Source organism: Megascapheus bottae, chromosome 22, assembly GCF_031878675.1.
Source record: "Megascapheus bottae isolate mThoBot1 chromosome 22, mThoBot2.hap1, whole genome shotgun sequence".
NCBI classification, from domain to species: domain Eukaryota; kingdom Metazoa; phylum Chordata; class Mammalia; order Rodentia; family Geomyidae; genus Megascapheus; species Megascapheus bottae.
The window spans coordinates 17,526,018-17,549,476 of record NC_143530.1 but is presented as its reverse complement, the minus strand read 5'-3'; the positions used below and the strand labels follow the sequence as shown (position 1 = coordinate 17,549,476).

At 41.0% G+C, this 23,459-nt stretch overlaps 1 protein-coding gene across 1 annotated transcript in view; it reads right to left on the bottom strand.

The window, feature by feature from the left end:
• Positions 1–1,397, bottom strand: part of LOC150048318 (cytidine monophosphate-N-acetylneuraminic acid hydroxylase-like) — a 137,164-nt gene extending 135,767 nt beyond the window's left edge. The window contains 1 exon segment of the mRNA XM_090355276.1: positions 1,164–1,397. Coding sequence (XP_090211402.1) covers positions 1,164–1,397 — 234 coding nt within the window.
• Positions 1,398–23,459: the final 22,062 nt, after the last annotated feature.

The following is a 23,459-nucleotide window of genomic DNA, read 5'->3' as shown; positions in this document are numbered from 1 at the left end:
AGGGTGGTAGCCTTGAGCTAAAGAGCTCAGGGACAGCACTCAAGTCCAGAGTTCAAGCCCCATGACTGGCAAAAAAATACCCTGAATGATATTTGTTGATTTTGAGAAATCTGACTGAATAGCTAGGCGCTCCTCTTTGTGTGTTCTGTCTCCGTGCACAGTCTGTCTGAAGCCAGCGATGTTCTCCCAATCTGTCCTCCGTGTAGCAAACTCTCAGAAAGATCTCCAGTTCCAGGTATTCATCAATTCCATCACTATGTTTGGCAATATAACGTGAATTGAAGACTTGGAATAAACCAAGGGTGTTCTTAGCAACGTACACATATTTTGTCATATCCTCTTAAAAACAACTTGATGTTGTAGATATCATTGTCTTTCAGTGGAGTAGTTAGTCCTATTTCTTATTGTAATATCCAAAGGGCTTTAGGCTTGGCACTACCCAAGGATTATGATTCAAGAGCCTCAACATTTTCACGTAACCTTAAGTCATGTATGTGTGTGCTAATTTAGGTAACCTTGAAGCCATACTTTGGCCAGATGCTGCTTTTTGTCTTTGCTGGACAGTAAGCTCTTGGTGGACAGAATGTGAGTCAAGAACCATGTGTGGAGTCTGCCAGTCTATGCTGCCATGGAGCATAACATGTAAGCTGAACATTGTTAGGCTGTTGTGCTATGTGCTGAAGCTGCTAATGATGACTCTGTATTCCGAGAATTTTGAATAAAACATGATTGCCATTCTCACCATCTCATCTTTTTCTTTGGCATGGCCAAATCAGAGGAGAGCCATAGAGTTTGTAGCATAAACATTCATACTAACACTATTCCATCATTCTTTATGTAATAATGTTACTTTATCTTTTTTCATTTTTTTATTATTAAAGTAATGAATACAGTTACATTTTCCAGATAGTGGGTGCATTACTTCTCACACATTGATACCCTTTATGTTTTTGTCCCCATTTCCTCCCCCCTACACCCCTTCCCAATCATTCTGCTTTCCCTCCTTCCATATCCTATTTCAAATAAACAAGCAAATATATATAATATACCAGGTAACAAAGTCGATACAGTAGCAATATGAGATTAACCAAAGGGCAACAAAGGAGAAGAGAAATAATATAGTATATTAAGAATAACAATCTTCGAGGAAGAGGGCGTGCTACTGCTATGGCCCTGGGGCGCCTCGACAGCTCCAGCTCTGGGCCAAGGCCTCCGGCTCCTGAACCTGGGGGCCCGGCAGGACTGGAGCGGCCTCCGCTTCCACACCGCCTTCTTTCTCTGCTGCCTGTGTGAATCATGGCCAGCGGACCCCGACCTGAGCGAGGTGACCGAATGCCAGTGGTTATCTCCATCTGAGGCAACTGAAAATTTCCCATCCAAAAATATTTGGTTGGCATGCCCACAGTTCTATGAAATAAGGAGATCTGAAAACTTTGTTTCCCTTCTCTGCCTTGCACAACTTTTCTTCGAATCGTGCATTAGAAGCGCCTGAATGATGGATGCCCATCACGCTGGTAACTGCCAACTCCACCATCAAGCTTTTTCCAGGAGATGAACTGTATGTAGAAGATACACTTTGTAGAAAATCTTATGTATGCTGAATAAACGACTGAAGAAATCATGAAAGGCAGTCTTTGACCCTTGGTCCTACTGCTCTGAGCATCACCATATAGAAGGTTCTAGGTGTGAATCACTGTACCTGGCTTTCAAGAATGTCAACAGAAAATGGGAAATGATCATTAGTGTACTGATTCTCTTTTATGATCTTTGGCTAAAAGATATGCCATACGGTGAATTTATTTTTCCATGAAATGTCTTATTATTGTATCATCTTTATCAGTAGGAAAACTAAGAAGAAAAAAAGATAAAGCTCTTGTTTCCATATTCTAGAGATCCTTTCATTTAGTTTCATCCTATATGACCTTACATATCTAGATTTTGAGCTATTGTAATCCTCTGCTAGAAGAGCCCTAGATGTGTACTAATTTTTACAAATGAGAAAACCACTGAGCCTATGTTCCTTTGGGTCTGGTTTACTTCATTTAATATGATTTTTTTCCAAATCTTTCCATTACTGTAATGGTTAAGATGTTAACGTTTGAAGAGAGAAAGAGACAGAGAGAGAGAGAGACAGAGACAGACACAGAGAGAGACAGACACAGAGAGACAGAGACTGAGACAGAGAAGAGAAAGAAGAGAGGAAAGGAGAAGATGGAGAGGTGAAGAGAAAAGGAGTGGAGAGGGAAGGAGAAGAGAAAGGAGAAGAAAGAGGGAGGGGAGAGTAATTACAACTAAGAATAGTGGCTATGTTTTTAATTTGTCTATGCAAGCTGAGAGCAGGAAAAGAGGTTGGTAATTCCTAAGCTTTCACTGAGTGGATGGCTGGATGAGTGAACACATAGTTTGTGAAGTCCTTAAGGACAGGAATTCAGACAGCACTAAACTTTTGAGAGAATTACTTACCCCTCTTACATGTAAATTGTTAGTAACAATTAATTGTGTCCCAATTAATCCCCCAAAAGCCAGAAGCAGAGTTGTGGCTCAAGTAGTAGAACACTAACCTTGAGTACAAAAGCTCAGGGACGGTGCATAACTGATTGTGAGAATAAAAATGAAAGGAAAACACACACACACACACACACACAACTAAGAGACAGGGAAGGGGTAACAATGTTCAAGAAGTAGTGTATCCACCAGCTGATGAATGTAAGCCCTCTGTACATCACTCCAACAATAAAATTAAATTAAAAAAAAACACTAAGTGGCAGCCCCTAGGCTCTGAGTTCAAGCCTAGTACTGGAATAAAACAATGAAACGTTTATATTAATGTTTCTATTCATGTTTTAGATAATTTATAAAGATATACACAGTGCTATGATACACTTGCAGCAAGAGCACATTCCACCTTAAAAAGCTGCCAGAAGGCATAGGTGTAGCAGGGGTAGTAGAGCATTTGAATGCAGGGCCTTGCATTCATTCATCTTGCCAGCTTGGCTGGTTCTCTACCACTTGAGCCACACCCACAATCTGGCTTTTTGCTCATGAATAATCTAAAGAGGATGCAGAAATAGCCTGTGGTAGGCCTGTAGTTTGGCCTAGTGGTAGAATGCTTTGCCTAGCATGCACAAAGACCTGGGTTCACTTCCTCATTACCACATACATAGAAAAAGCTGGGAGCTCAAGTGGTAGAGCTCTAGCTTTAGAAAGCCCAAGGACATTGCTCATGTCCTGAACTCATGCCCAGGACTGGAAAAAAAAGAAGAAAAGAAATAGCCTATTGTAGACTAAAAGAGAAAAATCAAAAGAGAACTGCCTCACATGTCTGTTAAGGCTTTAAAAGCTAACCCATAATGGGACTCGCAAGAGATTTTAGAACTGTTACAGAACAAGTATATTCTGATTATTCTCATTACCTAGAAGAAAATAAGAGGAAAATCAAGCCAACATAGAATCTATCAAAATAAGGAATTCAGAATGTTGTCCAGTGGTTCCATCCATTACTTCATGGGAAAATTTTACTGTGTTATTTAGCTGTTTGTCAGATGAATATAAGTCAAATAAAAATAAAGACAAGAATGTAGTACACTGGGAGAAAAAAAATGACAGTTGTTCCTTCACTAGGATGGAGAAATAGGCTAGTAGATCAGAATGGTAAATGAGTTTTCCTTCTTTGTTTCTCCTTTCCTCCTCCTTTTCCTTCCTTGACTTCTGTTACTGTCTCTTTCCCTTGCGCTCTCGCTCTCTCTCTCTCTCTCTCTCTCTCTCTCTCTGTCTCTCTCTCTGTCTCTCTCTCTCTGTCTCTCTCTCTCTGTCTCTCTCTCTCTGTCTCTCTCTCTGTCTCTCTCTCTCTCTGTCTCTCTCTCTCTGTCTCTCTCTCTCTGTCTCTCTCTCTCTGTCTCTCTCTCTCTCTGTCTCTCTGTCTCTCTGTCTCTCTCTCTCTCTCTCTCTCTCTCTCTCTCTCTCTCTCTCTCTCTCTCTCTCTCTGTGTGTGTGTGTGTGTGTGTGTGTGTGTGTAAAACCCAAACCCAGGACCTCATGAATTTTGAGCAGCTGCTCACCCACTGAGTTACTCCAACCAGCTCTCTCTCTCTCTTTCCTTCTTTCCTTTCTTCCTTCCTTCCATCTTATATTTGCCAGTCTTGGGGCCTGGGCAATGTCCTTTAGCTTCCCCAAGGCTAGCACTCTACCACTTGAGCCACAGTACCACTTCGGGTTTTTTTTCTGTGAATCTGGTACCGAGGAATTGAACCCAGGTCTTTGTGTGTGCTAGACAAGTGCTCTACCACTAGGTTACACTCCCAGCTCCTCATTCCTTCTTAATAAATTCAGCACTCACTCAAGCCCAACCATCTTCACCAGAAAACCATTTCTGCACATTATCTCTAGGATAATTTTTTAATAAAACACAGTTATTAAGCCTGATACTTCTGGCTTATTCCTGAAATCCTAGCTACTCAAGAGGCTAAAGGGATCTAAGAATCATGGTTCAAAGCCAGCCTAGGCAGGAAGGTCTGTGAGAGTTTTATCTCCAATTAACCATCACATACACTACATCCAGTAGCTGGAAGTAGCGCTATGGTCCAAGTGGTAGAGGCTTAAATGGAAAAGCTAAGGAACTATACCCCAGCCTAAGTTCAATACCCAATACTGGCACGCAAGTGTATGCATGCATGTGCACACACACTCCACAGTTATTGTATTTCTCACAATCAAATACTGCCCAAAAGCATTCCTCCACTTCTACTCATGCATCAATAAAACAAGAGCTGAGCAGTGGCAGCTCGGGCCTGTTATCCCAACTACTTGGGAGGCAGAAATCTGAGGATCACAGTTTGAAGCCAGCTCAGTCAGGCAAACCTGTGTGACATTTTTCTCCAATTTACCAGCAAAAAGCCTGCAGTGGAGCTCAAGTGATAAAGTGCTAGCCTTTTAGGGACAGCACCTAGGCTGTGAGTTCAAGCCCCAGGACCAGCATGGCTGTGCTCATGTGTGCACACACACACCAGTACTTCCTTGATTATTCATATGGTGCATTACATAACAGAGTTAGAATTTAAGTATGCCATTGACTATATAAACTGATAACCACCAGATGAACATCACTGCTAAGTGATTTTCAAGCTTTGAAAATATTAAGGGTAAAATCTGTCATTATTAATAGCTATATTCTAGTTCATTTTGTTACTCCTTAGTGCTTAGGCTTTATCCAGTTTTAAGTAATAGTAATAAAATCTTACACCAAACAAAAAAAATGCTAACTATATTTCAGCTATTAATGTAATATAGTTTTATTATTAACATAATATAGTTTTTTTTTTTGCCAGTCCTGGGCTTGAGCTCAGGGCTTGAGCACTGTCCTTGGACTTTCTCAAGGCTAGAGCTCTACCACTTGAGCCTCAGCACCAATTCCGGCTTTTTTCTATGTATGTGATACTGAGGAATTGAACCCGGGTCTTCATGCATGCTAGGCAAGCACTTTAACCACTAGGCCAAACTCCCGGCCCAACATAATATAGTTTTAAATTCAGATAGGTTGAAGAAATACATGGAGTTAGAAGTTGGCTTTGAACCTTGATCCTCAGATCTCAGCCTCCTAAGTTCCTAGGGTTACAGACATGAACCACCCAAACCTGGCTATAACATCACTTTGGTATTTATTTTACCAGATTTGTGCAAATTAGGTGGCTTATTTTGTTCCTTCTTGTACACCCTAGGTAGCTCCTCTTCACCACTTCTGGTCTCTGTTCAATTTCGTCCCAGTATATCCTGATTGTATGTCGCTCCGCCCTGGGAACTTTTCTTACAATTAAGGAGTTAGCTCAACAGTGCTCACACAGAGACAGTCCAAAAGTGTGAGGAGCAGGGGTCAGCTCCCTCTGAGGAAATCTTTGACAGAGGGAGAATGAGGCAAATGGAAGCATTCCCACCTTTCTTCTGCCCAGAGGGTTCTGAGATGCAGGCTCTACAAGTCTCAGGAGGGGAAGCACCCACAGCAGATTGGCCTTAGCCTGAACCACTGGGACCCAGAGAGCAAGGATCAAACCCAACTGTTATGGAGTTTGCCTTCTTGGATAGCTTGCCATCTTCCCCCAAAAGATCTCCCTCATACTCTGGATGAGTCTGCAGCTTATAGGCTTTCATTCAAATACCTAAGAGTTTTTATAGGTTGCATTGAGATCTACCCCCACTAAAAGAAATGGAGGCCAGGATAGCTTTAAACTAAACTCAGAGAAGGCTTCAAAAGGAAAGGAAACCTCATATCTCAAACTCAGCATCATTAGTTATTAGTAGAGGCCTGTGTGCTTCTGCTATGCAAGAGTCCCTGGGGGTCATTCAGTAACCACATAAGAGACAAAGCTAAGCTCCATCTGCAGCTCCCCCAGGCCTAGGACCTGGGTACTCTGTCTCCGGGAAGAACTGACAGAGCCAATGCCTTCCAAGGCATCATCTCTTATAGTCCAGACTGATGGAAAACGACTTGAACTGAAAGCACTCCCCCTGTGACAGCCTTATCTTAGAACAGTCCTTGTTGCCCTTCCCACTGAATCACCTCCCCTCCTCATCCCCCTGAAGAAATGCACCCAGAGGATTTGGATGAGTGCCTGAGGCCAAGGCCACAATGCTACTGATGGACCCGGGTGCTATTGAGACCTTGAAACTCCTCCCCCCATCCAATAACATTATACACCTGCCCAGCCTCCAGCTCATCCTGCTTCCATCTGTCCCATCGGACTTCACTCTTCAAGACCCTAGTTGTAAGGGCTGGGGAAGAGGCTGGGGGGCCTTTCAGTCCAGCTGAAGAGGACTTGTTTGCCCTTCCCAGGCTTCGCTGACAAATAATCTGTTGGTCTGTTGAAGTCTGCCCCTTTTTTTCTTTTCTTACACAAATCATTTCCCTCATCTCCACTATTCTTTTACAGCATATATATATAAATATATATTTAAATATGTAAGTGTATGTAAATATATAAAATACAGCACACACAGCACATGCGTGCCTACACATGCGCGCACGTGCACACACACACACCCCACACACACTGCCCATGCTGGATAGTTCATTCCAGTTCCTGACAATGAATTTCAAGGAGAAATTCCTGGGTGCTTGGTGAAGCACCCAGGCGAGGGAGAGATGGATCTTTATTTCCATCTCCCTTGGCTTTGTTGTGGTGGCTGAGCCAGCCACACTTCATTTTCCCCTCATAGAAATCAAAACAAAAATGTGTATCTCAAACACTAAACACAGACTTAGACTTGGCAAGTGCTGTCTGACATGCAAAAGGAAAATCTGATCTAGGAGAGACTGAAGCAATATTGTGCTGTGAGGATTAGGCTGCTGATAGGCTTGCTTGGGGAAAGAGCCCTACTTACAAGATGACGGCTGGAGACTTCCTTCATACATAGTAGTGTGCACCTCTTCACGCCAGAGAAGCCCATGTGCTTGGGCTCCATCAAACACAGACTTGGTTCTTTAAATGGCAGAGTAGATTTCATCAGTGCCATTCAAGACCTCTTCCCAATCTGAGCATTCCCCAAGTCAGCATCCAACTGTCAAGTATGCTTCCTGCTGTGACAGCTGAGAGCCCTTGTCTGCCATGCTAGAGCCCTTAGTATGAGTGCTCACAGTAGCAGATGGAAAAGAAGAACAAGCACCGCAAACTAATGTCAGCCTGCAGGTGGTAATTCTCACTTGGCCATCATTTGGGGAAAGACCTAAACCAGGGTGAACCTTTTGCAATTACTTCTGACACCCAATCAGATTTGACTTAAATTATTTTAACTCCATGCCTTGGCTATAATGTATATCACAATAGTGTTCTAAGTACACCCTATAGCCACTTTTAATCATTACCACATTAACTACTAATTTTTAAAATCCAGCCAATTATTTAGAAATTTTGAAAAACTAACACCATGGCTGGTACCTACCAGCATGACAACTCCAAATTTACAGATGTTTTCAAACCAGTTTCAGAATGCAGGTGCTTAAAATGAAATATCAGCTGAGTTAAGTATAAACAACACTGAGACTGTCACATCTTTGCTTGATTAATCAGCTACCAGAACTTTCCCACAATATAATGCCTGCCTCTACCTCTAAGACAGGTTTGCACCTTGGTTTTTGATGGTGAGCAAATTAGGTGAAGAGTGATAAAAAACTGTGGGCTGGGAGTTTGGCCTAGTGGTAGAGTGTTTGCCTTGTATGCACAAAGACCCAGGTTCAATTCTTTAGTACCACATACACAGAAAAAGCTGGAAGTGGTACTGTGGGTCAAGTGGCAGAGCTCTAGCCTTGAGAAAGCCAGAGGACAGTGTTCAGGCCCTGAGTTCAAGCCCCAGGACTGAAAAAATACAATTCTAAAAATCCAGGCATAGTGGCTCACACCTCTAATCCTAAATACTCAGAAGGCTAAGATCTGAGGATCTCGGTTCAAAGCTACTCCAGCAACTGAAGTCAGTGAGACTCTCCAGTTAATCACCAGAAAACCAGAAGTGGCACTGTGGCTCCAGGAGTAGGGTAGTAACCTTGAGCTGAAGAGCTCAGGGACAATGCCCAAGTGTTCAAGTCCCACAAACGATGACAAAAACAAACAAAAAACCCCAAGCTCTAAAAGTCCCACATCTGAAATTTCATATTGAAATATTTACATATACTATTTGCACTGCTATTCCAAACAAAATTGTCATTTTTTTAATCTTAGAAGATGGATTTTCAAATGAAGCTTATATATCTAGGTGTGGTTGAACACACTTATAGTTCAAGCTACTTAAAAGGCTGATGTAGGAATATCACTTATGATGGGTAACAGTAAGAAGCCAGCTTGAAAATAATTCACTAATTAAAATATAAAATAAAATGTGCATGTGTACATAGCAGTCCCTAAAGTAGAACCTATGGCAGTAACAAGAAGCAATGCATTCATTTCCCCTAGTTCTGAGAATCGTGTTATAAGGACTGAAGAACTTTTTTACTGTGTGTGTGCCATTCCTAGGGCTTGAGCTCAAGGCCTGAGTGCTGTGTCCTACCTCCGTCGCCCAAAGCTGACACTCACAGTTCTACTTTTGGTTTTTTGGTGGTTAATTTGAGATAAAGTCTCACAGACTTTTCTGCCAAGGGCTGGCTTCAAACCACAATCCTCAGATATCTGCCTCCTGAGTAGCTAGGATCATCAGAGTGACCCATTGGTACCAGCTGTTTTTAATTGTTTACAATACAGTTAGGCTCTATAGCTATGGTTTGGATGTAAAGCATTCCCCCAAAAGGTTCATATGCTATAAAGCTTCATAGTCAGCTGATAGGCTTTGGGGAAGTGATTGGGTCCTCAGGGCTCTTCCTAAGAAATGGATAAAATCTTATGGATTCATGATATGATAGCTATATTGGAAAGTGAGGCCTACTTACAGGAAAAGCATCCTGAGGGACACATCCTGGAAAGATTCACCTTGTTCCCAGCCCCTCTGTCTGCAACCTCTCTCCTGTTTTCCTGCCTTCTCTTTCTCTCTCCTGCTCCTTTCTTTCTTATCTCTCTCCTCCCATTACTTTCTGCCTTGTCTCAGGACCAATGTAATGGAGCTAGGGTACCACAGACTGGGTCCCCTGGAAATAGGTCTTTTCACCCTTTTAGATGTTTATTTCAGCTGTCACAGATATACAAAATCTTACTGATATGACACAGTCCCCAATTCTCTTTTTTTTTTGCCAGTTGTGGGGCTTGAACTCAGGGCCTGAGCACTGTCCTTGGGCTTTCCTGAGGCTAGAGCTCTACCCCTTGAGCCACATAATCACTTTTGGCTTTTTTCTATGTATGTGGTACCTAGGAATCGAACCCAGGTCTTCATGCATGCTAGGCAAGCACTCTACCACTAGGCTAAACTCCCAATCCCAGTCCCCAATTCTTGCATGTATCTTTTTTTCAAGTCTCTAAATCATCAGTTTTCCAATAGATAAAGCAAGGCTGGGCTCAGACATAATAGGAAGTAGGGGTGAGATGCCAGTGGCTTATACCTGTAGTTCTAGCTACTCTGGAGGCTGAGATCTGAGGATCATAATTTGAAGCTCACTAAGGCAGAAAACTATGAAACTCTTATTTCCAAATAACCACCAAAAAACTGGAATTGGAGATTTGGTTTACATGCTAGAGCATCAACCTTGAGTGAAAAAGCCAAAAGAGAGCTGAAGGTTTTGAATACTAGCCTCAGAACCAACACACACACACACACACACACACACACACACACACACACACACACACACACACACACACACACCATTAACATTTAGGATCTTTTAAAAATGAGTGTTCAATGACAAAATGTGGTTCATAAAGGATAATTTGGGGTGGGTCAGTGGTGGGGCTTGAACTCTGGGGTCTGGGACTGTCCCTGAACTCTTCAGCTCAAAGCTAGCTCTCTACCACATTGAGCCACATCCCATAAAGGATAATTCTTAACCCTCCAAGAGTAGGCTGGCTGAATCTAAACTTAGTCTGCAGCCCCATCACATCCATAGGTCCTGGACCAAATTTAAACAGCTACAGTCTGATAGCTGCCCTCTGACTTACAATATGTAGGAACCTCTCTTTTATGAATTAAAGTGTGAGGAAGGGAGTAAAATACTTCCCCAAATGACTTTACATCCCATAGCTTTTTCCCCCAACTCTCCCCATCTAAGGGATATTCTCTCCAAAATCTCAACCTGATTGTTTCCCCATCTGACCAAACTCATCTTTCAGAGAAGCATGTAAAAAATGCCTTTCTTATTAACTGACATTTCTCTGTGCCCTTGAGATGATGCATTCCTTATTTCATTGTTTGATGGAGAGGAAGTTTGACATTTTACCTTCCCTGACAAGGAAGCAAAGGCTTTTTTTTGTTCTCTTTTGTAGAAGAAAAACAGCATTTTGAGGGCATTATATGAAAGGGCCACTGGGTGGCAGTCCTGAGCTGTAATGTAAAGCAAAAGACCTAGGAAAGACAAAAGAGTGAAGGATGTTTAAGTGAAATCTGGCAGGCTTAGCTGCCAGATTGTTTTAGTTTTTGTAAAAATGCACGTGCACACGCACACACACACATAGCACATGTGCTGAGTGTAATGACCCATTTATGAAAGACAACAACTATGCACAATTTCTCTAATAAGAGGCAGCCAAAGTCTCCAATTTCATAGAGACAGAAAATAGAGTACTACTGGCTAGGGCTGGGGGAAGGAGAAATTAGAGTAATGTTTACTATGCTTAGAATTTCACTTTTACTGCTCACGAGTTTGGCCTACTGGTAGAGTGCTTGCCTAGAATGCATGAAGACCCGGTTTCGATTCCTTGGTACCACGTACAAAGAAAAAAGCCAGAAGAGGCGCTGTGGCTCAAGTGGTAGAGCTCTAGCCTTGAGAAAACCCAAGGACAGTGCTCAGGCGCTGAGCCCAAGCACAGGACTGGCAGAAAAAAAGTTAATTCATTAATTTTTACTTTTACTAGAGGAGAGAAGCTAGTCCTAGGGCTTGCACTCTGGGTCTGGCACTCTCCTCTACCTTTTTTGCTTAAGATTAGTGTCCTAAGCAAAAAGGGGCACCTGGTCAGAGGTTCTTAATGCTTGAGCCAGGGCTCTACTTCTAGCTCTTTTTTGGGGGGGTGATTAATTAAAAATAAGAGTCTCATTGACTTTCTTGCCCAGGCTGGCTTTGAATTGTAACTTACAGATCTCAGCCTCCTGAGTAGCTAGCTAGGTGTGAGCCAGTGGGCCCCTGACTTAGATTTTTTTTAAAACAGTGAATAGTAGGCTTGTTTCAAATTCCCTGTTTAAAAAAAAAAAAAAAACTAGGAACAAGTAGGGGAAAAGTTCTCTTTGTGAGGCTTTCAATGGAATGCATTGTGTGAGAGTAACTTGAAACTTCATTTGGGTGAGATTCTAATTGTGTTCTTATCCTGTCTAGAAAACTGACAACCTATATTTTATATCTCAAAAAGAAAAATACAAAGCTCAATTTGGTTTTGATGTCAAACTCAGGAGCCTAAGAGAACAAGTAGAAATAAATGTTTTCTTTTTTTATTCTATGTTCTTTTCACACTGTTAACCCTTTGTTTATTTGAAAACAGTTAATGGGGCATGTGTAACCCAAAGACACAAGAACTGAACGTTTATTTAGTCAATATATAAATCATATTTGCTCATCTCTGCCAAAGTAACATTCAATCTAGAGCAACAATATATGCTAAAAATAGCCTCAATATAAATAGTGGTTGGACAGGGATTGTTGAGTTTTTTGGTTGTTTATTTTTTTGTGGGGGCATTTGTTTATTTTGTTTTATTTATTTATTTTACTTTTATTATTTTTGTTTATTTGTTTTATTGAACTCAGGGCTTGAGCACTGTCCTTGGGCTCTCTCAAGGCTACAGCTCTACCACTTGAGCCTCAGCCCCACTTCCAACTTTTTTTCTGTGTATCTGGTACTAGGTAATCGAACCCGGGTCTTCATGCATGCTAGGCAACCACTCTACCAAACTCCCGGCCCTATTTTGTTTTTGTGCTGATTTGAACTCAGGGCCTTACAATCCCTTAAGGCTTATCCACTCAAGGCTGGTACTCTACCACTTGATTCACAGCTCCACATCTGGCTTTTAAATGATTAATTGGAGATAAGAGTATCACAGACTTTCTTGCCTGGGCTGGCTTCATTCTGTGATTCTCAGATCTCAGCCTCTGAGTAGCTAGGATTACCGGAGTGAGCCACCCAAGTGCAACTCTGTAGTGGTTTTCGTTGTTTATTTATTTTTATTACCTTTAAGGAGGTTTACAAAGAAGTGGCTGTTTAGCCATCAGTTTATGAATACAATGCATCTTGATCAGTGTTACCCCTTTCCATATTCTCATCCACCCCTCCCAGCCCACCCCTTCCTTCTCTATTCATTCTTTCTTTTTTTGTATTTTATATTTATTTTTTTCTTTTTGTTATCTGTGGGCTTGAACTCTGGGCCTAGGCGCTATCCCTGAGCTCTCAGGACTTTAGTGCCTGAGCTGGCTTTGAACCTGAATCCTCATATCTCAACCTCCTGAGTAGCTAGGATTGCAGGTGTGAGCCACCAGTCCCAGCTTCCTTCAACTTTCTTAATTCTGTAGGATATACACAGAATTCATTTATATACACAGAATACATTCTCCTTTACTTCTCTACATCCATCTACCTCGCTCCTTTGACTCCAACCTGCCCCTTCCAAAACCTGTTTTTTGGTGTTTATGTTATTAAACTTGGGCTTTTCTTTCTCTTTCTTTCTTTCTTTCTTTTTGCCAGTCCTGGGGCTTGCCACTTGAGCCATTGCACCACTTCCAGCTTTTTCTGTGTATATGGTACCAAGGAACCAAGCCCAGGGTTTCATGCACTCTAGGGAAACACTCTACCACTAGGCCACACTCCTGGCCCTGGCCTTTCTAAACAAATACACTATTTGAGTTCTCCCTTGAATCTACTATATTTTAGTTAACACATTTATATATGCATGCATATTCTCCTCCCCCAACCCCAGATTTACTTATAAGTTTACAATCTAATTCTAGTTTCCATAGATGAGGGAAGCATGCAAACTCTGTCTGAACAGAACTATATTATTATGACAATACTTTCTGCTCCTTCTTCTATACAAATCAGAGAAACCCAGTTCTGAAATCTTTAGCCAGGTATATTTGGCATATAACTAGGTAATGCTTGCCAGTACCAACTGGTTATGGATATATTCTATTTAGAAAACCTAACAATGACTATTGTATTCTAGCAAGAAATAGTTCCTGAAAGCCAACTGTAATAACCTGGCAAGCTCAGCTGCCAAATTCTGTAAAGCATTTTTGTAAAAATGATTAACCTGCTCAATCACCTGTGTGTAGTTATGATCACCTGTGTGTGGTGTCATGCTTGTGTTTATTGACTGTGGTCAGCATAAGGTGACATCATCCATGATGATCACCTGTGGATGGTAAACCCCACATGCAGCCCCACTGAAGCTCAGGGCTGCCCTCTATCAGCCCCAACAGTGGAGAGTAGCTGTTGGGCTGCTATTAAAAATGACTCCTAGAGCTGGGCGCAGTGGCTCATGCCTGTAATCCTAGCTACTCAGGAGGCTGAGATCTGAGGGCTATGGTTCAAAGCCAGCCCAGGCACTAAAGACCATGAGACTCTTAGATCCAGTTAACCACTAGAAAACCAGAAGTGGTGCTGTAGCTCAAGGATGGTAGCCTTGAGCTGAAGAGCTCAGGGACAATGCCCAGGCTCAGGGGTAGGGTGGTAGCATTGAGCTGAAGAGCTTAGGAACAAGACTCAGGTCCAGAGTTCAAGCCCCACGACTGAAAAAAAAAAAAAGACTCGTAGCTCTGTTTACTGAGTGCTGGTGACTTCATTCTTGGGGGGGGTTCATGTCCCCCCCAAATGGCTTGGATGTTATACCAATAAAAGCATAGATGTTTAAATTAAATCATTCAAATCAGTACATGTGCCAGATATCCATGATTCACAGCTGTAATCCTAAATGCCTACTTTTTATTTTGTTTCATTATTCACTACAATGCAGAGGCCAAGCAACTGTTCCACATTAGAGGCATGAGCTGTTTCTAAAGGCTATGAATTTCCAGCTACTGGAGGCTCACACCTGTAATTCTTGCTACTTTAGTGGCTGAAATAAGTAAGACCTGAAGGAGGAAGGTTCAAAGCCAGCTGGCAGAAAAGTCTGTGAGACTTAATTTCAAGCAATTTAAAACATTAGCAAACTACCCAGGCCCCAGGGGCTCACTCCTATAATGTAGAGACACCCTGGAAGGCTGAGAGAGGAAATCATAATTTGAGGTCAACCTAGGCAGAAAAGTTCACAAGGCTACTTCTCAACCCATAGCTATAAGCTTGATGTATCCTTGTCATCTCAGCGACAGAGGAGACTGAGAACCAAGGAATCAAGGTGCTAAGCTGACCTAAGAAGAGCATTTCACTAGATTCCATCGCCACAACCGGGAAGCTGGACAGAGTGGCACACACCTGCAATCCCAGAGATTATGGGAAGACAATGGGCAGAGAGCTGCTCAGGAGCATGTTATCACTCTGTGTGTGTGTGTGTGTGTGTGTGTGTGTGTGTGTGTGTGTGTGTGTTTAATTGAATGTGAGAGTCTCATCGACTTTCCTGCCTGGAGTGGCTTGAATCCCAGCCCCCTGAGTAGCTAGGATTACAGGAGTGAGCCACTAGTGTCCAGTTTCACTACACATTTGAGTGAAAAGTGAGACCCTATATTAAAAATAATAGGTGAAAATCAAGGATAGAGGCATTTCTCAGCAATATCCTACCAGCCTAACAAGAGTGAAGCAGAGAGGACAGGAGTGGTAGAATGCTCGCCTAGTGTGTATGAAGCCTTAGGTTCAATTCCTTTATACCACATAAAAAGTTAGAAGTGGTGCTATGGATCAGGTGGTAGAACTCTAGCCTTGAGAAAGCTCAAAGACAGTGCCTAGGTCCTGAGTTCAAGCCCCAAAATTGACCCAGAAAAGAGTGAAGCAGAGTTCAAACCTTAGTACTGACTGCCAAATAATAGACAAATATATGTATATACCTATATGCATGGATACATACATAAGATAGGCTTAGATTAAACTGCAAAATTGTGCATTAGAGGCTGGCACTTGGAAATGCCAGGGGTCTCCATTTCTATACCAAATAATAGGCTGATAGGTCAGCATTTCATGAGAATACTTGTTGTTAAGATCGCTTTAAGTAGTTAAACATCTTACTCAGAACTGGTGAAATGGTAAATTAGACCCACTGCTAATTATGGTGTTGTCTTGTATGCTGTAAACAAATGCCAAGAGTCAGGGACTAGTATGGCTTAGCAAAAACCATAAACCATTGGCTGCGGTGTGGCTCAGTGTTAGATTACCTGCCTAGCATGCACAAAGCCCTAGATCCATCCCCATCATCACAGAAATGACAATAACAAAAACATACAGAGTTGTGGCATTCTAAGCCAGCAGGGCTGTGGCAAAACTAGTAGTCTCTGAAGTTGCTGAACTCAATATAAAATAGTATCCGTTTGAAACACCCAGTAGAAAGCCAGTAAGCAACTTCCTACCTTTGGTCCAACTTCTGGAGTTTTTATCCTGAGAAACTTGTGCAAAGGGAAACCAAAGCTACATGTATGACTTGTCCATGTAGCACAGTTTATAGTGGAAGAAATAAAGTAGGGCAAGTATGATATCTTGAAGAGCACTTAAAAATCAGAGTCTACCCTAGCCAATAACTGTGTAAAATTAGGGAAATTATTCTCAATAGGCTCCTTCTATAAGTAATAATTGCATTTGTTACTGGAAATTTCCAAATTGAGTTCCACAAAACATTAGCATCTCTTAGAATTCTATAATTCAGTAAATTTGGAAAGTGCTGTTATTGACTGTTCATGTTCCCCTCTCCCTCATATACTAAAATCCCTAACCTCCAGTCTGGCTGTATTTGAAGGTAGAGCCTTTAGGTTAATTAAGGTTAATTAAGGTTAACTGAGGTTAAATGAGATCACAAAGACCTGACCCAGAAGAATTGGTGTCATTGTAAGAACACTCTCCTCTTCCCTCCCCGCCCCCTTTCAGTCCCTTCCTCCTTTATGAATACCTAGTGAACTTTTGCCTACAGAAATTCTTCTGAAAGCCAGGTAAGCTAGCTAGAACCCATGGTACCAGCTATGCAGGAAGTTGAGACCGAAAGATCACCTAAGTTCAGGAGTTTTTAAAAACCATATGAAAACCCATGTTTTGACCTACCTGTTCTGATATATATATATGAAAATGTGTCAAACACCTTCTGAAACTCACAAAACAGCACTAAAGTACATGCAACAAAATTCTACTTGCAAAGGTTTAATCTGTGCCCATAGCCTCCTTCTAAACAAGAACAAAACAACTTTGTAGACTACCAACAGATGGCAGTAGCATTCATTTCTTAAGCATTTTGGTTTCCCAAACCACAACTTCCGTAATGGAACCTGTAATCAGAACTACTGTGACCTAAAAACAGTTACATCACCTCTCTGGGGTGACGCTTTCTTACCTGAATAACTGAAATGTAAAATAATCGACTCAAAAGTCGTCTTGAGAATTAAACAAAATAAGACATTTAAAGCCTTTGCCATGTATGGCTCATAAATTAATAGTTAATACTTGGCATGGTTAATATTGTTCTCATGCCATTTGATAAAATGTCAACTTGCCATAAGAGGAATAAAAATCAGGTGGCAAAAAGTAGCATTGCATCCCAGTGCAATAATGATATTAGCAATAGAGGAAAAGGAAATGCAAATAGTTTTGTTTTTACAAATGCAACAAAGGGAAAATACAAACTTTAGAAAATCATTTGAAAGAGCAAAGAATTGAGAAGCTTTTTAAATGACTGCATTTGCCCCACAGATTACTGTTAAAATACTTTGCTTGTCTGATGGTAACTCCCTAGTTGCAGAAGGAATTGTGGATTCTTTGTAGATCTTTCTTTTGACAAAGTAGTTGGCTTGCATGGGAGCTCTGGGGTACACAGCCAAGGCAATTACAGAGCTATTAGGAAGCTAAGGTTATTGTTCCTTGGACAAAGGAGACAGTTGTTTTAAGACTTGAACCTCCGGAATGACTCAGTTACTTAAAAAGAGCCAGAATTCAGAAATTGGAAAGCTGAGTCAATTTACCTCTCTTCTTGAAAAGACTGGGGGCAACAAAACTAGGGGACAGTGTTGGGGTTGAGAGGAGAGAAAACTTGGGTCTTTTTATATGCCATTAAGGCAGGAAATTTTCTAGAAATAATTTAGATAAGCAGATATAAATTTATTGAATGGATTCATCCACATGGGAATAATGATAATGCTTCAGGGCATGGATGATTGCAGTAGAGACAAATGGTTTCCACATGCAACCCCAAACTTCTCACTGGTCTCCTTAGTAACAAATTGAAGGACCTTATATGGAAGGTTAGCCTTCTGGGTAGATTACCACAGTCTGAAGGCTGAGTGACTGAGAAACAATCATCTCATATTTGTGAGGATGCATGAGATAAAATTGAGCAAGAGGAAAGTAGGTATGTAATGCTGATGAGATACATCCATAACTTAAAACCATGAAATGACAACTAACGTGGTTATTTTGACCTCCCATAGAATGAGAATTTCGGTGGAAAGGGATTTGGGCTTGAATTTAGTATCTGGATGGTATTGCTGAGCTGTTTTTGCTTTAGACATTCATCTCTCCCCCACCCTGTCTTTGCACATTCTCTCTCTCTCTCTCTCTCTCTCTCTCTCTCTCTCTCTCTCTCTCTCTCTCTCTCTCTCTCTCTCTCTCTCTCTCTCTCTCTCTGTCTCTCTGTCTGTCTCTCTCTGTCTATGTCTCTCTCTCTGTCTATCTCTCTCTCTCTCTCTCTCTCTCTCTCTCTCTCTCTCTCTCTCTCTCTCTCTCTCTCACAGTTCTTCATACTTAAGTGATCTGATATTATAGACCTAGTGTTACAAACAAATTGTACACTCTGTCCACACAAATGGTCATCAGATCACTTAAGTACAGTTCCACTTCTGGCTTTTTAGTGGCTAATTAGAGGTTAGAGTGTCATGGACTTTCCTGCCCAGACTAGATTTAAAGTGTGATCCGTAGATCTCAGCTTCCTGAGTAACCAGGATTATAGGCATGATCCACAGACACTGAGTTTGAGACATTCTTTCGATAATCCCTTTGTTAGGGGTTGGTTTTTATTTAGAAGTGTTGTGTGCAGGCAAAGTAATTCACCAATAGGCAGATAATACGAAGCAAAATATTTTATTGGGTTATACTACATTTTCCATCCAACCTACCTCAAAAGCCTAGTAGAGTTGCATAAAAACTAATCACATGAACTTTAGTCTGGAAACATCAAATTCTAGGTTTAGTCTTTGACTTTTTTGGGGGGGGGTTGGTCATGAGGCTTGCACTCTAGGCTTGGCTGCTATCGCTGAGATCTTCAGCTAAAAGCTACTGCCCTACCCCTTAAGCCACAGTGCCATTTCTGGTTTTCTAGTGGCTAATTGGAGATAAGAGTCTCAGGTTCTTTAGTGCCTGAACTGATTTTGAAGTTCTCAGCGTCCTGAATAGCTAGGATTACAGGTGTGAGCCACCATGCCTGACTTAGTCTTTGATTTTTGAAAGCTTTGTGACTTTGAGCAAGTTCCTCCACAAATCTGGCCTTCTTTCCTTATAGTGGTAAAGGTACAGTAATTACACCTTCTAACCCAAGGAACAACTGAGTGACTCATATTACCATATGAACAATTGACTCAATATCAGACTTTGCATTTACATTGGAATGGGGAGGGGAAAACATGATGTTCATTGTCTCCACAGATTATAAAATGCATTGATTCTATTAACATTATAATGAGAAAACATGTTTTTGAATCGAGACAATATGTGTCTACTGATGTGTTCAAGTGTTCTGAAAATGGAAAGCCATTGTGTAATTGTGGGCTCTGATTATGGCTTGTTCAGGTAGATGACTCCTGAATTAATCAGTAGGTTGATTTTCCACTTTTTGCTCAGTGATAATGGCTCAGGATTTGCGCTGTATTCATGTTGTTAGGAAAATTTTCAAAATACACAGAAGCTAAACTCCCATGTATCCATGGAGGAACTCCCATGTAAAAAAAGCTCCACTTTTGCTTTTTGGTGGTTAATTGGAGATAAGAATCTGCCTTTGGTTTATACCCCATTGTCATTGTTATTGATTTTGGTACTTAGTGTCTTGTATTTATGTTTATCTGATCTGGGGAAGGGAAGGGGAATAACAAAATGGTGAGACAAAGGACAAAGGATGAACCAGTGCAACAGGGATACTCATCAGACACTATGTTGGCAATGAATTTTACAACTTGGGGGGAGGGAAAGTGGCAGAAATGAGGGAGGGGGTAAGACTGTTTGACAAGGAATGTACTCATTACCTTACTTTTTGTAAATGTAACACCTCTGTACAGCACCTTTACAATAAAATAAAAATATTATTTAAAAAAAATCTGCCCTGGTTCGCTTCCAACCTGGATCCTCACATCTCAACCTCCTGAAGAGCTAGGATTGCAGACAGGAGCTGTGCCATCACTGGGCTTATTTACCTCCTCATTTGATCCTAACATCCAACATCCCTCAGTGATTATTCAAGCAAAATTTAGATGTCATATTATTTCATATGTAAATTGAGAGGCTAAAAATTGTAACCATCATTTTGTAGTCACTAATTAACTGTGCTAATTCTGCTTTTGTAACCCACTTCACTGCCTTATTGCTGAGGCCCTAAGTTGTGCTGTGACCCTTCACCCACTTTTGCCCTAATACCAAGAAAAGCTTAGTGGAAAGCAACTCCAGGAACCATAGATGGCAACAAAGATGTCAGTCTCTATAATACCAGAACAGCCCCTTCTGGAGTCTGGTAATCACTGTCTAGACCAGAAACCGTGAAGTTTAGTTGGTACCCCCTAGAGTCACCCAACCAGTTCAAAGTATGTCAACCCTCGAACCTCACCAATAATTTGTTTCTGATCCTTTCCCGCTTGGTAGCATGCCAATCACACTATTGAGTTGTTTTATGAATTTCCCGCAGTGTGTGATGATTTGTTACAAGGTTCTATGATGTGTGCTTAGCCCCTGTCTCCCCAAAAAGAAAGTATAAAAGATACTGTACCCCTGAGTTCTGGGCCTCTCAGCGTAACTGGTTGTAGTGGGAGATCCAAGCTCGAGCTTGCAATAAAGACTCCCTTGCTTTTACTGGTGACAGTCTCTGATGGTCTTTTGGGACAAGTCTTCCTGAACTCGAGCTTAACATAAATACCTCAAAGAAATATTGTTAAATCACCATTTACTTACTCCTATCGTCTTCTAATATAAATAAAATACGTTTTTTAAGAGCTGTGTGCAATCACAGTTTGCATTGTATATTTCTGAAAGATCCACATTCATCTAGGTGAGAAATACACACTTCCTTAAGAAGTTTGTAACAGTAAATGTCAGGATGGGAAGTAAGAGTTAAAATCATGGCTTGGGAGAGAGAACTTTGGGATAGAGCTCAATAGCTCAGTGTTTTCCTGCGACATGCAAAGCCCATCCCTAGCATGGCAGAGAACAAGGTTCTCGGAATTGTTGATTTTTCACATTAAAGGCAAGACCAGAGACTGACCTAGATAAGTTTGTGGGATTTTTATTAGTTTTCTGCTTTCTTTTTCTTGACTATTTTGTTTTTATGAGTTTAATCATTGTATGTTCTGTTCTAATGATAGTATCTAAGGTCATTAAAGAAACATTAGAGTTTTTAAAAATCAAATTACTTTAGAGAGTAAATGAATTTCAGAATGTACTACTGAGACAAAAGCTTACACCATAACTTTAAAATTTAAAAAAATTATGCATAATTTTTCTGAAGTAACTTTGTCATCTAGTGCACGCTAAATGTATCACTATTTGTCATTATTTAACTTTTGGAGTGGGTCACATTGTAGATTATCAAACCTAGGTCCTTGGACAGACTAAGCAATTCTCATCTCTGTGTTCTACATTTTAAAAGAGCTTTATCCTTGGAAAAAACAGTTTTCTATGACTTTGTGTCTCAGATAATCTCTCCTAGTTGTAAGGCTTAAACATAGCCTCTTATAAATACTTAATCGGCTGAAGCAGACTATAGCTAATCACATATGTAATGACAATCTGTTTCATGTAGAGATTTGGACAGTCTTTTAATTATGACCAGATAAGCATGGATGAGCTTAGGCTGGAGGGCAGGTGAAGTGGGTTGGGACCCTGTTAAAATCACAAACTCTGACTGATGTTGTAAAAAGTCTGAAGTTTATTTCACTGAGTGGATGGGGCTAACTCAACTTGGGAGTGAGCAGCCCTGAATTCAAAAAGCCAGGGAGGGGGGTTATAAAGGCAAACATACACACACACAGCCACACACAGGTGGCCAATGATTTTATACCCACCATCATCCCAGTTTCAGATGGCCAATGGCTGTATGGCAACCATACATTGTAAAACCTACCATTGTTAAAGTCAAAATTGACACACACATGCAAGCAAGCAAGCAGGACATGGAAGTTGCCCACATAACCTTGGCCTGAACTTCATTCCCGGCACTACTTGCCTTGGGGTTTTCTGATAAGTTTACTGTTTGCTGGAGGATTCTCTGATCAATTTGTTAAGTTTTTAATAACTGTTGCTCTTGAAGTTAGCTTATGCTGACAATTCCTATAAATTTTTATTTTTAATCCATTTCACAGGTAGACTGAAGAAGTTATTTTTCTGCAGCTTTAGCAGAGGTGGGCAGATTTCAGTTCACATTGCAAACTTTTTTTTTTTTTTTTTCTAGGCAGAAAACATGTGTTTCCCTGTTCTGGGATGCTTACTACTGGTTGAGTTTTACAGTTTCATAGGCAGTGCTCCTTCAAGTTTTCCACTTTCTTCTGCAGCACATCTGAGCTTTGTATCCAAAACATGACTGGCTATCATTTTCAGTCAGCCAGTCAATTACAAGTGTGGTGATAGTACACTGATTTGGATCTATTCTGTCAGATTCTGGAGTGATTCGGGAATTGGTTGTAGGGATAAAAATATATTAAAAAAATGAAACCAAACTTAGTTTTTTCCCCCCTTTTCCTTCCTTCTTCTTTCCCCCTGTCCCTCTCTCTTAGAGAAAGTGATACCAAGTTTATTCAAAAGAATATACTTTCAATAGACTGAAAGTGGGTCATCTCTAGGGTGGAAACAACTGCAGCTTTCTTTAAAAGGAGGAAGGAGTTCAGAGTTACAGTGTTGCCAGACAGCCTCCTTTTTATCATCTCCTCCTCTCTAGGCAAAGAAAAACATCTTTGTCCTTATTTTCACAAGTTACCACATGGTTTGGAACCTACAGGGCTATTTCTTGAAACTTTCTTGGTATGTGGCAGAAAAGTCCTCCTGAATACACAAACTCGGAAGGCAGTTTTGAGGTGTTAAATTTATCTTTATTATTAGCCAATCTATTTAATACATTTAGGAATTACATATAGCTTAAAGAAATGTCCACATCTTGAAAGAAATGGTGGAAGACATGAGGTACAAATTCATAATGAGTTACCAAATGTTTATTAGGCACCTACTTTTCCAGAGGTTGTTGAAGCAGTGAGTATGGCCTAGAGGTAAAGTGCATGCATAAGCAGTACCTTCGGCTAAAAATCCTTAATGCCTTAAACACACACACACACACACACACACACACACACACACACACAGTCTTTAATTCACCCACAATTAGGTTGCTCAAAAACAAAATAAGAACAAGGTTTGGGACTAGTGGCTCAAGCCCATAATCTAAGTAATGCTGAGGCCAAGATGAGGGAGGGTTACAGTTCCAGGAGAGGCAAGGCAAACGAAAAGTTACGGAGCCATTATGTCACCCTTGGCCTGGTGGCAGTTGCCTGTGAT